Here is a 16,329-nt window from a genome sequence, read left to right as displayed (position 1 = left end):
ATAAAGAATAATTGAGAAAACAAAGAGAAACAGACAAAAAAATCACAATAAGGGGGAATGGGAAAGAGACAGAGAAATAAAAACAGAGTGAAGGAATAGGGAAAATAAATTAAAACATTGAGAAACATAAAATGAAGAAACATATGCAGAAGGAAAATCAGTAGAGACACTGTATAAAACATGAGAAGTGTTGTTTTTAGAAGTTAAAGGAGCAGGAGTTTGAGTTGTTGTCATCTCTTCCATTTCCTCACCACTAGATCCATGGTCTCTGAGCTGGTGTCCCTGCGCTGGCGTCTGGAGCGTGCTTTAGGGGGAGTGGAGGGAGCCGTCAGAATCAGCTTATCTTCATGCAGAAAGGTCACTGTGCATGGCTTGTCCCCAACAAATGCCTGAGCCTCCTGAGCTGTCATAGCCTTGGACAGACCCTCACCCTGTGACACACAGAGAACATTACATATCTGATAACCTTTTGAGCTTTTGAGATATAATACATATGCATACCTCTAGTGGACTATATACCTAGCAAAAAGCATTAATCAATGTAAATGTACTTGTTATTTGCAACCATTGTATACTTCTCTACAATTTCAATAATTTATTATATATACAATGAACTGTCACTGGATTAGGGACGCCTACCTGTATCTACACTCATAGCCCATTTTATCAGCTCAACTAACCACATTTAGCATTTTGTAGTTCTATAATTAGACTGTAGTCCACCTGTTTCTCTGCATACTTTCTTATCCCCATTTCACACTGTCCTTCTAATGGTCAGGACCCCCATAGAGCAGGTGTGATATGGGTGGTGGATCATTCTCAGTGCTTCATTGATACTGACCTGGTGGTGGTGGTGTTAGTGTGTGGTTACACTGGTGCGTGGACACAGCAGTGCTGCTAGAGATTATTAAGCCTTCAGTGTCACTGCAGGACACTGCGTTTATGAGAATAGTCCATCAACCAAAAATTTCCAGCCTCCAGCGGCATCCTGTGTCCACTGATGAGGGACTAGAGGACGACCAACACAAACCTTGCAGCTATTGTTTCTGACTTTATACCTACAAGGTGGACCAACGAGGGAGGTGTGTCTCACAGAGTGGACAATGTTTAAATATCCAGCAGCACTGCTCTGTCTGATCCACTCGTAACAGCACAACATGCACTAGAAACAGAGTTGACTCAAACTACTTTAGATCAAAATCTCTTCACACTCTTTAAGAAAAAACATTCTTTCCCCATAATCTTGGGACACTGTGGCAGATACCAAGCTGTGCCCTTTGTGTTGTTTGTAAAATGATTTCAGAGTGGGGTTCTAGAGTCATCTTAGCAGAAAAGTGAAATGTGAACGCACTTCACCACACTGACAGAACTGACACTGTTTTAAACTCAGAGCCAGGACAAGGGGTACATCTATCAGTCTTTCACATTGTTTAGTTTTAAATTTGTTTATGAAAAGTTTAATACATTTTATCATAGATAAAAGGAAATTCATAAAAATAAAAGAAAATTCTAATTCACAGTTCTCATATTCAAAGAGCTCTTTTGAGTGAACTATTCTTTCACAAATAATTGTAAAGGCAGACTTCATGTATCTGGGCTTGATATTATACACCTGTGGCAATGGGACAGAATAAAACACCTGATTAAGAATGTTTCCCTACAAAACAGATAGATAAACAGAGAGATGTTGAATTATTTGCTTGCTTACATTGACTATGATGATGCCGCCTGCAGTGATGGCCCTGTTGGAGAGTCGTTGGAACTTGGGGTCCGGGTGGTACTCAAAATCTGTCAGGTTCACCTGGACATTGTCCAACTGAAGAATGGTCTTAAAAGATTGGCTCTCAAGTGTTTGATTCACCCAAGGAGAGAGGAACTGCAGCACAGTTCCGTTAGTAATGTTGCCATGCTGCGAAAACTAGGAGGAAAAGACTTATTAACTTGCGTCTAGATGTTAGAAACAGAATATGTGCATGAATATGAATATGTGCATCAAATGTGTTATGTGACTAAATATAGTCGACTAAGGTGCAGTAAAATGGTATGACCACAATCCAGTATCTAATGAAAGCATTATTTCCAGGGATTTTCATCTGTAAATATTTGTTTAAAAGAATGAAAAATTAAATTAAAATAATGTTTACTATTTATTTTTTTATTTAAATGTCCAAAATGTAACTGCTGCACTATTTAGGGTGCAATGGAAAATTCACAAGAATGTAATTGCAGCACAATTTAATGTGGAAATGAATGATATTCATTGCTTTGCTTGGCAATTCCTATAGGAGAGAAATAAGGACTGTAGCCCATATGGTAATGTTCAATTATCCTACATTTATTTAATGTTTTAATTTGATATAATTTTTTTTTTTTTTTTTTTTTTAGAAAAATTCAGTTTCACACAACATTTTTATTTTCCTTAAACAAAGTCAGACTGTTACATTCTCAGAATTCCTTATCTGTTTTCTAACATACTCTTCTATAAAGAAATAGCAATTCAAGCTACGAGACAGCTGTTAGCACTATTGTTAAATTTGCTATAATTTGTAGATATCTACTTAATTAAATGAGAAAGCAGCTCACCACAATATTGCTGGGTTCCGAGTGGAACTCGTCAGTAGAGGGCAGCACTTGTATGACTGCACGCTGAACCAAGTCAAACCCCGTCCCCACTACTGTGATTGTCCTGCCTCCACTGCAACACAACACAGAAAACAATGCAGTCAGACCAGTTTATGGGTGTGTTCTCATGTGCTTGCATGTTGCGCTCTTCAGTTGGAGACAGAATACATGTACCGCTCAAGTTTTATTTAAACTAACATCCAATAGTTTCCAGACCTGTATTATAAACAGTGAATTTAGATGTGTGATGGTTCAATTACTTCTGCCACAGGTGTTCACACAGCTTGCATAATCTCTAGTTTGTAAATAAACAGAAATGTTCTGGAGCAGCTGCACATAAGGCTAATCATTATGCTCAATGACAGCCATTAGAAAACACCAAGCACTGGTCTATGAAGTATTTGTGTTCTCTGGGGTTAACTTGCTCCATTTAATACTTTTGTTATGAGCTCAGTGTCATTTATATTACAGAGCTAACTATCTAACATGTAACATGAAAATTTGTAGATAAGCTTTAAAAAGGCCATTCGTTTTTTGTAAAAAGATGGATTTTAATTTAAATGCAGTCTGTGTTGCGTACTCAAGATGAATCAGATTTACTGAGTGTTGAGGAAAAAAGGTGCAATTCTCTTCATGAACTCCAGGTAGGGACAGCAACACTGCCCTGCCCTTTAAAAAAATGAGCCACCTCAACCCTCCTGAAAGATCTCTATCCACATTGTAGTTTTATGCAATAGAGTCTCTTGCAACTGATTTAACCCAGGAGAATTAATCACTCAATGGCACCGAGTTTCCTCTTCTTCCCCAACAATCCATCTCTTTAGCAGATCTGCCTTTCAATATGGGCTGCTTTCCCAGACTCAGGTTAAGTTTGGACAAACTGGGTCATTATTGATATTGCTGTTTCGTCCAAGACTATGGCCCTGGTTACACTTGGTATTAGCACCCAATCATCACGATCAGATCATCGTCCAATCAAAATACAGCACGTTTACAGTTGACCTTTTCAAACTCTGTACCTGCACCCCAATACTGAGCTCATTTTCCAATTTACTATTCACATTACACACTGTGGTGCTCCATAACCTATTGTCCATCTTCTCAACGGAAATGAGAGGATGGGAACAATACTGGAAGTGAAGGATAAAGCCATATAACATCAGATCACTGTTGATCACTATTGAATCTTATGGTAGATTACATTTTAGTTTTGGTAAAATATGCATTAAATATAATAACTAAATCTCACGCTTACCCTGCCTCCACTCTCTCTTATACACACACAGAGACATGTGCACACAGCTTCTGTAATGTCTGTAACCTCACTCATGTTTGAGCTTTAATTTCTTCCATTAAAGCTCCTGTATCCGATGCTGAAACTCTCTTTTAAAGTTTTACTCAGCAAAATTAAAAGAAATATACCTCCTGGCATCAAATTTAAAATGTGTATATATTTAAAATAATATATATATAGACCAGTGCTTGGTGGTATATATATTCTTTGTTTAAACACTGGAAATATTGGCATTATAATAATTCCAAATAAATATAGGGCTTAAATATTTTGAAAGTCATTGAATTTAATTTTTTAAGTACATAGTGCACAGCATTCCAACCTTCCTGAAAATGGGGTTTCTCTCATTAGGAATCTTGGAAAGATATAATGCTGAAGTAATATGTTAAGTTAATGCACAGCGACAAACTGCATGAACATTATTTAAAGTTTTCCCGGACTTTCCCGGACTTGACAGTGTACATGCTATGTACTAACCATATAAAGCTCTCTTTAGGACTGTAGGCTTTGACCTGTGGGTTGGGTGCGAACATGAAGGTACTCTGAGACACATCTTTAGAGGTGTTGCTGCCATATTTCACAGTGACTTTCAATGGACCGGATGGACCATCAGAACGACCTGTTTCACATGTGATACTGGTACCGAAGGTAAGCCTAGAGAAACATATATAGAAAAGAAGAGGGAAAAAAGAGGAGCATGAGATACACTCCCAAGGATCAGGTTCAGGTTCTTCTTCTTCTTATTATTATTATTATATATTGAAGAGCATTCATTCGTTCGTTGTCTGTAACCGCTTATTCAGTTCAGGGTCATGGAGGGTCCGGAGCCTACCCGGAATCACTGGGCACAAGGCATTGAAAAGCATCTTCATATAACTATCCCATCAGCTACGGGTGAGAACATAAAGGTATGTTTTCTGCACATTTTATTGTTACTCACACTTTGCAGGGCACTCCTCCCACATAAACCTTGACGTCTTCTTTGGTGGCTGTGTCCAGGTACGTTCCTGAGATGGTGATGACAGTGCCCCCATCGGCTGGTCCACTGGTGGGTTGAACTGTCTCAGGAACTGGGTCCTGGAAAAAAAAATATCAGAACAAATCTGACATCTGCGCTATGCATTTCGGTTTGGCATTTCCACCCTGATGCTATATCATCCTTGGTTTACCTGTAAATATTCCTTCAATAACTTTCCCATTCTTGTAGTTACTTGCACCTAATTTGAGAGAGTTGACGTATCTTACCACATTTAGTGTTTACAAGATGTACAACATTTTTAAGATAGGTAAGAATGAAGCCCTGGAGTCAGTAAATGGTTATTTTAAAAATAAATTGTCTCAGTCAAGTACTCTAGGCTTCTTCTCAGTTCTTAAAAAGCATGAAGTTAGTTGAGGATATGGCTCCATTCCTGCTTCATAGGATTCGAATTTCTTAATGTGGAAATTCAGGAATTCAGGTCCAAATTCGGGAGATGGCTAACTGCATTACTGAATGTGCTAAAAAACAAAACAACTCGAATTACAAATGAGTTTCTGTGAAATTAAACTTCAGCCGTGTACAAACAAAAATCATTAATTTCCCCTAAACATACGTAAACAAACCAGAGAGGACAGCATTTGCCATAATCATTCCATTTTAAAAACCAAAGTGCCCTATCAGTATTTAACAAACCTGTGTGAACCTGCAAGTGTGGGGAATTCATCGTTTTCTGCAAAATGCTAATCATTACCTCACAGCACAGAAATCTCAGTTTAATCCGAAAGTAAGCACAGCACACACTACAGCTGCAAATAAACCCAGTTCCAAATCCATAGTGACTGTTGTTTTGCTGTGCATGCAGAGCCTGCATATCACTTACCAGTACCAGTTAGCTCTGTGCATACAGAAATGTAACTCAGAGACTTAAGCTATGTCAGACTTTTCTTTTTGATCGGAAAATGTCAAGACTGCAAGTTTTTCTTTTCTTAATCAAGCAAAAGGTAAAAAAGGTGCAACATGACCTGATTGGTTTAATTTGTCTTATTTTACACATGTAATTATTCATTCATTCATTGTCTGTAACCGCTCATCCATTTTAGGGTTGTGGTGGGTCCAGAGCCTTCCCGGAATCACTGGGCGCAAGGCAGGAACACACCCTGGAGGGGACGTCAGTCCTTCACAGGGCAACACACACACTCACACCTATGAACACTTTTGAGTCGCCAATCCACCTACCAACATGTGTTTTTGGACCGTAGCAGGAAACCCACGCAGACACAAGGAGAACACACCAACCCAGAGCGGAACATGAATCCACAACCCCAGGATCCTGAAGCTGTGTGACCGTGACACTACATGCTGCCCCACTGTGCTGCCTGCTTATTTGTGTGCACTCGTGTGTGTGCAGAGAAAGTTACCCTGTATGTAAAGTCCAATATTGATTTTCCAGGCTCACTGGGTCGTCCATCCAACTCTACTTCCACTGGCCCCGCAGTACCAGGGTCTCCGACATCCATAGGACGCCTCTCCCACTTTCCGATCTTACACACAACACTGACACGGACACAAGAGTATACAATATAAATACAGCCAGACAGAAAAAGAGAATACAAAATGTCATCTTCAGTTTGAGGCAAACAGTATTATTTGTTCTCCCACATACATATAAGAATGATCTATGTATATATAAATTGAGTTGTACAAGAAACATTTTTAAATATGATTAACTGATGTGGAATGACTAATTCAAACTTGTCTCTGCCATAGCTTATAAAAATAAAGAGCATGTCAGTATTTGTGAATGTGTCACCTATTGGAGATGGAGTATTTTTCTGCCTGGTGTACACACGGTACTCCAGCCACTGTGATTCTTTTGATGTCCTCCTTTTTTATGCCCAGGTTAGAGCCCTTTATAGTTACCATGATCTGGCCTTCCATAGGACCATACCGTGGCACAATCTGGAGGAAGAGCATAATTAGCTAGGTTAAGAAAGAACAGAAGAGCAGCATGAGTGTGCATCCAGATAAAGAAGGTGGTGCAGGTTTAAATGGCAGATGCCTACTATTACATTTCAGCGGATGTTCAAGAGGAACATGTCAAAGTCCCATAATTGTTTCAGCACAAATAAAAGAAAAAAAGCCTAAATGAAAAAAATATATATCACTGAAGTTACACAAATAAACAAATATATTAATCTATAGTACCGTAGTAAAATGAAAGGAGGTTCCCTTGAAACACTTCTGAGCCTGCACCTGAACTGTCTAGAATAGTTTTGGTGGCTTTTCCACTACTTGCACTTTAATTAAAAGAGCCTACAGCTAAGTTAATAATAAAAGAGTATATTTATCTTGTATCCAATATCTAAAGAATGAGGACAGTCTAAAGTAATAGTTTCTTCTTGAGAAGTAAGAAGGAAAAATGTAGTATGAATAAAAGAGGATAAATTATGTTAGTGTGTATACTGACTACAAATTGGTTTAATTCATCTGCCAAAGAATACATTGATACTAATGGACATTGGGTGATCCCTATAATGTAGGATGATATAGTCTGTGTGTGTGTGTGTGTGTGTGTGTGTGTGTGTGTGTGTGTGTCTCACATCTGTGATGGTGGGTGCAGGGCACTGCTCAAGCTCTCTGTCACACAGTTGTCTGTAGACACAGGACTTTGTGGAGTCACACCACGCGCAGCTGTACTTCACATCGGTGTTCTTACACAAACTGCAGTCCTCACGACCCACTGAACAATTATACAGCACCACTGAGAGAGGGAGAGAGAGACAGAGCATGCAAGAAATAGTTGGGGTGAATTAGTCCTATTATAGGTTTGATAGCAGAAACTCCATTATGAGAAACATTGGGACACTGAAAAATGTAAATAAACATAGAACACATTGATGTGCAAATATATATATGTTTTTTGCCCATTGTTAATTTGTCACCAGCAACATGTCAAAAATGCATATTTCTTAATATAAAATAGCAAGAATGTGAAGTTTTCTTCATCTACAGTACATAGGGCTGGGTGATATGACCAAAATTTATATCAATGCAAGAGTTAAGGCCCAAAATCCACACTGATTGGACCTCAACAGAATCAAGACCTCAGATGGCACTACATTAAAAACAGACACAATTTGGGAGTGAAAATCACTGCATGGGTTCAGAAACACTTCCCAAACCATTGTCATTGGACAAAATTCATCACTGCACTCACAAATACAAGTTAAAAACATGTATCTCCATTTTTTTTGTTTAGTACATCATTTGAACACAGCGGCTGTCCTTCACATCATGTGAGAATTCCATAAAAAATGCTCCAAAACACTACACAAACACTGAAAGGATTTCTATTAGTCAGTGTTAAAAAAAAGAACACACACAATTGTGTAAAACATTACAATACCACAGGAAGCATTTAAGGGTAAATTCTTACATCTGAACACAGAAAAACACCATGGAGCAAGTAGAAGTTTAATCATGAATATACAATGACGTTTAGCAGTGGTTGTCAGAAGCATAGTACTGACATAACATTTCTCTTGTCATATTTGTTTCTGATAATACTTACCTTGCAGTGTGCTGTCAATCTTCTTGTCTGTCTCCTTATCTTTCACATAGAAGGGCATAGTCAGCTCTGGCGTTTTATTATATTTAAACTAGGAAAAGAAAAACAGGGACATCACAGTGAATGACTGTCACAAAATGGTGTTAAGCCTCATAATTGATTTGTCTCAGTGTAGAAAATTCTACCCAACCTAGTTATTCAGCAGCTATTCACTTCAGCAAAGCACTATTTTTAAATTCCAATTTTCCATTATTGCAAGGCAGATTCAATTTCAGTGATGCTGCATGCCAAGGTGACAAAGTTACCTTGAAACCAAAGCTATACGTTGTAATCAGTTAAGTAAATTCAGGCTGTTTTCTTTCCTTATTGTTTTCTCTCAGCCTCTTTACACAGCAGAGATGAAGAAAGAGAAAGGATGAAAAAAAAATCTAAATAATATAAGAGAGCCTGAAAGAAAGACTGGAAGAATAAATGATTAAATGAAAGACTGAAAAAAATATATAATGAATGAATGAATGAAAGAACAAATTGAAGAAGGATGGACACAGTATGTCAATGTAGACCCACTACCTTTAAGGTATGAGCATAGGTGAATGTGAAAAGTCTTAGATACTGACCTTATATCCTTCAAATTTAAACTTTGATCCCTCAACGGTCACTTCACCCACGTGCGGCATTAGCTCAGTGCCAATCTGAAAGGTTTTTCCCTGAGAGAGGCAGAAAATAAGAAGTGTTTACAAGATTTTACTGACAGACAAAACATATCTGCTGTGAAAGCTTTATGGGGATTAGGGCATTTAAAATGCGATTAATTAAAAATAAATAAATAAACAAAAAAATCCTAAAGCCCATTTATCCCTACCACTTCTTTGCATACTAAGTATATCAACATTAATCATACACAGCATAACATTCAAAATATGACTTTAGCAATTAAACCACAGAAAACTCATTGGAGGGTGTGAAGGGAATGAGTTTCAATACCGTGTACTTCTCCAGGTTTTTGCCTTCAAAGGTGATAGGGGTTGGGAAGTCCACAGGAATGAGCTGAGGCTCTGGATTCTGAAACTGAGGACACTTCCCCTGCTGCAAGAACAAGAGAACAACAATCTTTAATATTCTCATTGTGTAATAAAATTATAATTTACTATCCATTAGAGGGGTTGCCTTCACTCTAATGGACCACCAGAAGGTCTAATCTCAGGATTTGTTATTTATGTTTTAAATGTTTAATCTACTGCCACTTCACAGTGGTGGGTAAAGGGAAGTCTCTTGTTGTCTCTCATTTAATTCATCACAAAACCTCACCTCGTTGTGCCCTATTATGTTGGGGTTGTCTACAGAGTCGTTTTTATCGCTACAGGTGTGCTCCTGTGTGTTCCACTGGCAGCCCCACCTGCTGTTCACGCAGTCGATGCACCTAAAATATTAGGATGGGGGGCAAGTGAGGGAAGAAAAAGCAACACAAAGTTGGTTGTAAACAGAGTTGGTCTACTCCTCAACAATACATAATAAGGGCAATAAGGGCATTATAACCCTTTATCCCATGCTTGGCAGAAGCTTGACCCATGAGCTTTTGCTTATGTGCTGCTGTCCCATAGAACCTAATTATGTTTCATAATTACGTGTGGCGGTTATACAAGCTATGTGTGAACACATGAATGTCTGACAAGTGCACCTCTAAGCCGTTGGATTCATTATGTATGATGAGTGTCTAGAACACTTTAAAGAACATAATCATTTTTTTCCCTCATAAAATTAATCTACTGATTGGTTGCCTATTGGCGGCACGATGGCTTGGCGGTTAGCACGTTCGCCTCTCAGAGCTGGGATCTTGGGTTCAAGTCCTAAAAGGATGGAGTTTCCATGTTCTCCCCGTGTCTGCGTTGGTTTCCTCCGGGGTCTCCGGTTTCCTCCCACAGTTCAAAAACATGGAGGCTACTGTAATAACAGTCCTGCTGTGTGAGTGAATGAGTGTGTATATCAATGAATGTCTGTATGTGTGAGTGAACGTGTGTATGCCCAGATATGGATTGGCGCTCTATCCAGGGTGAAACCCTAATGCCTGATGCAGTCCTCCAGATGGAAGGTCGTTCCTGGTCGAGAGTACGCTGTGTGTGTTTGGCTGCTGCTTCTCGCCCGTGTGTGTGTGGATTGAGTGTTGAATGGAATGGAGTTCTGAGCCGTGTTGATTGTACAGTGTCCTTGGGTATCTAGAAAAGTGCTATATAAGTGTAACGATAAATTAATTATTTACTGCAGCTGGACTGTTTTTATAAACAAGACACTTGATTGGTCAGGAGACCAGCATTTAGTTTCTGTTAACACTCACGGTGTGTTGGCTGAATTCTTCACGACCGCAGCACAGTTGTAGAACCTGTACTCACTGGCTGCTACTTCAATGTTATTCACGTTGATCTTTACAGGGACAGATACAAAGTCTGCAAAAACACAGAGTAAATATTAATATGAACTTCCAACAGTCATGACAAATTCCCTGTTAAACCCATTACTGACTGACATGATATAAACTAGATGATTAAATTATTATTAATTCAATTATAAGGACATAATATATTTAGCAATTAATAGTAACCTAAAGCTTATTTACTTCAGGATTTAATCAGCATTGGTTCCCTGTATAATGGTGTTTTTATTTTTTATTAAAGCTGTAACATATTTGGATTAATCAATGACTCACAACTCAGTATCAAACAGGCACAAGCTGCTTCTACTTGCTTTAAGGTCACTTTATCCAAGTTACTATATTTGATAAAGTCAGACTAAACAGGAATTGTGGTTTAGCGCTGTCATTTATGATTAAAACAATCTGTGAAAATATAAAATAACTCCCTCATACATCTTTAGTTTACATTCATATTTATTGAATTTTCAAATTTCATGCTGGAAGTTGGTTATATTCACTGTTGGATCCTATGCAGTGACTGGACAGTGGTATATGAGATGTGAGCAGGTGAAGAGTCAGTAATAGTTTATCATGAGAAGCAAGACTGACCTTGGGTTTCAGGTGTGGGTGGGATGTTCAAAGGAAGAGAGCAGACAACCTTGCCTTCACTCATCACAGCACCATAATAGACACCATCATATACACACTTCAGATTATCACTGGGTAAAATGTTGGGCAGTGCAGGGACATCAATCTTCACCTGAAAAGAAAGTTAAAAATTAAACAATTACAATGACCCTACACAAGGACACGTATAGTATGCTGGCATCACAATGCTAGTTTTGAAATCATAACAGAAATCCAGAATGCTCATGGGTAATGCAATGTCAAAAGAAATTAAATCAGGATTGGGGAAAATTCAAGGAGAGAAGACAGCAAGAAAATTGATATTCAGCACAGAAGTGTGAATAAGTGAAGCTCATTCATTAGAGCTGACCCATGAAGTTAATTCAAGGGTACCAGGTGCCCTAGCCTTATTACATCCAATGAAATCCTAACACTTATAAATAAAACGGAAGCATATTCTGATGTCAGTAGAGGCAGAAGGGAAGATTGAAATGCTCCAAAAATTGGTGGCCTCGTCAGAAGTTCAGCTGAGGGCTTTCTAAACCACTCATTCATTTAAGAGGTTGAATAGTTTGAAGCACCCTCAATGGATACTTTTATAAAGTCTGACCCACATCAGTTTTTTATAACTGACAGTGATTTCAGGAGCTAAAATAGGGCCTGTAATATTTGGTGTTTTGTAATTTAAGAAAAGGTCTTTGAGGTGGAAGTGATGATCCAAAACAAATGATTAATATTGATAAATAAATCAAATTAAAAATCATCGCATGGTTTAAAAAGATGGATTATCTGTGACATTATCATTTATTATACAACAATATCAACCAATGTTTTTATGCTTTATAAAAGTCAAAGATTAGCTTTAGAGACGGACTTGTGCAATGTGAAAGCATTAAAATGCAAAAGTGACAATTAAACCTAATGAGTCATGTGGGATAATTTCGACATCAACTGCAGGCTAGTTTAGATTTAGATTAGAATATACGGTTTTTACATATTTACCAGTTTACATCCTGATTTAGGGCCTTTAAAAAATATGACACATTCTAAATTACCAATTACATTAATAGAAGTCTATGCTCTCTATGCTCAGATAACAGTTGCAAATATTAAAAACTTAATTTATATATTATTTATAAGACAGGTGAAGCTTAAAAAGAAAACCATAAACAAATCTGACCTGCTGTTTCTTCTTGCAGCTGATGTTGGGTGGATCGAAAGCCTGGATGGTTACACACTGCAGGTTAGGGCTCCACAACCATGCGTTCTTCTCTGTTCCTCGTCTGCAGTCCTTCTTTCTAGTGCAGCTGTGAGACAGCAGGGGATGAATGAATCAATGAGCCTTTGGGCAGCTTTACCATTGTACCTGAACTAATCATTACGTACACATCATTAAACACCAATAGCTGGAATGGCACTCTTTCAGTTGTAGGATGAGCCAAAAATATTGATTTATGTCAATTCACAGTCCAGTGGTCCACACCGTTATTGTACACTGATATAAATGTCAATTGGAGCTGTGTAAAGTTAAGAATCATTGTTGTCTTTAAACCCTTTATTTACCAGGCATGTAAACATTACATGATAATACATAGACCATATGTAAACACTCAAACTTTTGACCATATGTAAACACCCTTAAACACTACTGTGTACTGAAGACAAGCTTTTACTTTTTGTTGGACCCTTGGTCACTCACCGGCCCTCTAGCACACACCAGCCACAGTATGGATCCCGCTGAGTCACACATGACAAACAGTCTTTCTTCTGTTCACATGCCTGCACAGGAACTTTAGTGATCTACAGAGAAATAACAAATCCAAAGTGTTCAAAAAGCACATTCAATTGAATATTTGAATAAGGCACATTAATCAATGGAATAAAACAGAGAACAGAAATAAAACAGAAAATATATTCTATGCTTGGTGTTATATTTTATTTATATTAATGATGTCATTAAACTATGTTAATGATGTCAAATACATTAACATCAACATGATAAATTATGAATGTTATGCAGTTTCCATTGATTCTTCAGCATTTCTAGTGTTCTCTGAGGCACAGCTGCTTGTTTATCTTATATTGCTATTGTACATTCCAGTAAATGCAGCTTTTAAAGAAATATATTGAGAAAACTACGCTTGGCAGTCCTTGTGGGAGAGCAATGGTAAAAATCAATGAGCAGTGAATTAAAAAGAAGTAATAGCAAATAAGAAAGTTACCCTTCAGAAATTCCATATAGGAACTGACCAATTATATGAATGAATGTGAGAATCAGAGAAGGGTTAGAAGCGTCAAGTGTACTTTTATGGCATATACAAATGAACACTCATTGGAACTCCTTGGACGACGGCATTCGTTCTATGGAAATCACGTGATATTTCTGTGGCTTTATTTCATTAATATGCTTGTCTCCTTTAACAGCATGATTTCTCAATGCATTGATAGAATTTGTTTTGCGATGAAAAGGACAAGGCATAAAATAATAATAATAATAATGATAATAATAATAATACGTTCAATAAAAATAAATAAATACATTTAAAAAAAGTCTAAAACCATTAAATGCTTGAAAGCAGTAATTTGTATATATAAGATTTAGGTCCATAACGGTATACAGGTTACCAACCTTCTTGGCAGTAGTAATGTAAATATTATCCAAGCTGTTGTCAAAAAACAGGTTTTTGTTAACTGGACCATCAGTGACTTCTCCTTGAACCTTAGTATACGCATCAATGTTTTTACCAAGATGCACCTGCAATGTGAAATATCAGAGAACAAATTAAGTAAGCAAAGTCACTGCATAAGGTTTAAGCACATAGTCAACAGGATTGTTTATGGGTATAAAATTTCACATAAAACGGTACATTCAAAAGGTTAAATAATTACAGCTTTAACTTTTCAATGTCTTGCGCACTCTCTCTATTAATTTGAATTAAAAAGTAAGGTTTTTTGGCTCCTCCTCTGAATTTAGTATTTTAAACATCCCCTAACCCTCAAAAAAAAAAAAAAAAAAAGGTAACATGTGAAACGTGATAACACTGTACATATGGCAAAATATCCAAACTTGTCCCTGCCTGTGTATATATAGCATAATAAATTCAATAAATACTCTTTTTCTATGATAACGTAGACAGTCATAATATGATATTTAAAACATTATTATTTAAACATGTTACTAAATATATAAATAAAGTTAAAAAAATTAGTGCTTAGTGGCCAGATTCACACGGCTTCATGTTATTTTGACTTGATTGCTTTTTTCCCCCAAAATGTCAAAGCAAAACACAAAACTGTTAGTGAGAAGCTTTCACCTTGACCACATCGCCACTGCTGGTGCCCAGGAAGGCCACAGTGTGTTCATTTTCCACGGAGACAGCCACAGCAGTCAGCATGCCTTTCCTGGAGTATGTGTGGTTGACAGTGAGAGCATAATCTGGTTTACTGGCCAGAGGAGATGGCAGGAATTCTGCTCCACATGGATAATTTTTTATCATACCTTTCTGCAGTGGATACAAACATGAAGACATGTTCAAACATTTGTTTATAATGAAGTATTCTGCCCTTACTGAATACCACTACAGAGTAATAAGCATTGTATATCCAGTCCAAGTACTGTGTTAGGAATTACATACACTGCTTGGACCAGTCTGGGCCAATGCTTCTTTCAGAAACATTTTTTAAAGCAATTATAAAAACAAAAGACAACAAAAGGCCAACACTGAACAGTTTGTAAACATTTGAATAATGAATAACTTTACACTTGATAATTAAACTGGAATTCTCCATAGAGACTTAATTTACTTGATTTTGCACATGGTTTTTGCACTTTACACATGGTTAAACAGAAAATTATAGGTAACACATTAGTAAGACACTCTTTAAAAGGCTACATGAGGCCTATATAAACCCTTTAAGACAACTGACCAAAAAAAAAAAAAACTTTCTTAAATATTCTAACAAGCACACTAATTATGCGCTAAAATGTGTTTTATTGTCAGCCTATAAAACGTTAAGGCAGATTTATGCTTCTGCACGGACACAATTCAGAGCCTACATTGTAGCCTGCACAAGAGCTTGGGTCTTTTTACACCAGGAAAGAACCAATTAGAAAAACCAGCATGTTTTCCCATGTAGTCCTGCTCCTCAAATGTTCCCCCATGTTTGTCAGACTGTTTTACCAATCACAGTCGTTGCATTTTTGGAGAGGTGTGCATCAGGCTATGCTGTAGGGTTCAGCTAATGAATTGGCAATAGTATAGGTTCAGCATAGAGGCATAAATAGGGCTTTATGCCAAATGAGGCTTGTTGGAATAAGCCTTTATGGTTGTTAACGTAGGTTTATGTCACTTGTCAAACATGAATAATGTAGTCTTATGAATTATATATTATAATAATAAATTGTAACTAGTAGGTTATTCACATCTGTTTTGTAAAGCTGAAACATTATTGGCAAACCTCCATAAGCTATTTGAACTTTGTGAGAAAAGTCCCTCAGAAGTCAGACTTCCACAATGTTTGGTGATTTTGAAATTGAATTGAAGGTAAAGAAAATACTTCACCCAGTGGCATACCTCTCTTTTTGAGTTGCAGATGGACTCTGGTTTGGAGGAGTAAGGTGAGTAGACTCTCTCTGATTCTCCTGTGTAGCAGGACTCTATTACATCCTCTAGTCTCTGGTTGATGCTACTGAGAGGGTACATACAGAGGGCCGACTTCGAGCTATCCACGTCCGAGCTGAATACTGCAAACAGTACCTTATCATTGGGACTGGAGGAGTTGAGGTTCTTTGCCAGAATAGGTCCAGGTGTGGCCAGGTATGCTGCTTTCAC

The 16,329-nt window shown here is 37.6% G+C and overlaps 1 protein-coding gene across 2 annotated transcripts in view; it reads right to left on the bottom strand.

Moving 5' to 3' along the window:
* The window catches only part of plxnb2a.1 (plexin b2a, tandem duplicate 1), a 143,783-nt gene that overhangs the window by 17,926 nt on the left and 109,528 nt on the right, over positions 1–16,329 (bottom strand). For both annotated transcript variants that reach the window (XM_066666921.1, XM_066666922.1), the window contains exons 4-22: positions 16,072–16,329; positions 14,812–15,000; positions 14,127–14,252; positions 13,197–13,297; positions 12,678–12,804; positions 11,480–11,630; positions 10,796–10,904; positions 9,772–9,883; positions 9,448–9,549; positions 9,081–9,170; positions 8,467–8,554; positions 7,496–7,656; positions 6,706–6,854; positions 6,314–6,449; positions 4,857–4,993; positions 4,394–4,570; positions 2,584–2,695; positions 1,709–1,918; positions 252–431 (exon numbers count right to left, since the gene is read on the bottom strand). In XM_066666921.1, coding sequence (XP_066523018.1) covers positions 252–431; positions 1,709–1,918; positions 2,584–2,695; positions 4,394–4,570; positions 4,857–4,993; positions 6,314–6,449; positions 6,706–6,854; positions 7,496–7,656; positions 8,467–8,554; positions 9,081–9,170; positions 9,448–9,549; positions 9,772–9,883; positions 10,796–10,904; positions 11,480–11,630; positions 12,678–12,804; positions 13,197–13,297; positions 14,127–14,252; positions 14,812–15,000; positions 16,072–16,329 — 2,715 coding nt within the window. The remainder of the gene's footprint in view (positions 1–251; positions 432–1,708; positions 1,919–2,583; positions 2,696–4,393; positions 4,571–4,856; positions 4,994–6,313; positions 6,450–6,705; positions 6,855–7,495; positions 7,657–8,466; positions 8,555–9,080; positions 9,171–9,447; positions 9,550–9,771; positions 9,884–10,795; positions 10,905–11,479; positions 11,631–12,677; positions 12,805–13,196; positions 13,298–14,126; positions 14,253–14,811; positions 15,001–16,071) is intronic.

This window comes from Hoplias malabaricus, chromosome 4, assembly GCF_029633855.1.
Source record: "Hoplias malabaricus isolate fHopMal1 chromosome 4, fHopMal1.hap1, whole genome shotgun sequence".
In the NCBI taxonomy this organism is placed as follows: Eukaryota; Metazoa; Chordata; class Actinopteri; order Characiformes; family Erythrinidae; genus Hoplias; species Hoplias malabaricus.
Note: the sequence above shows the minus strand (reverse complement) of the source record. Positions and strands in the feature narration are given on the sequence as shown.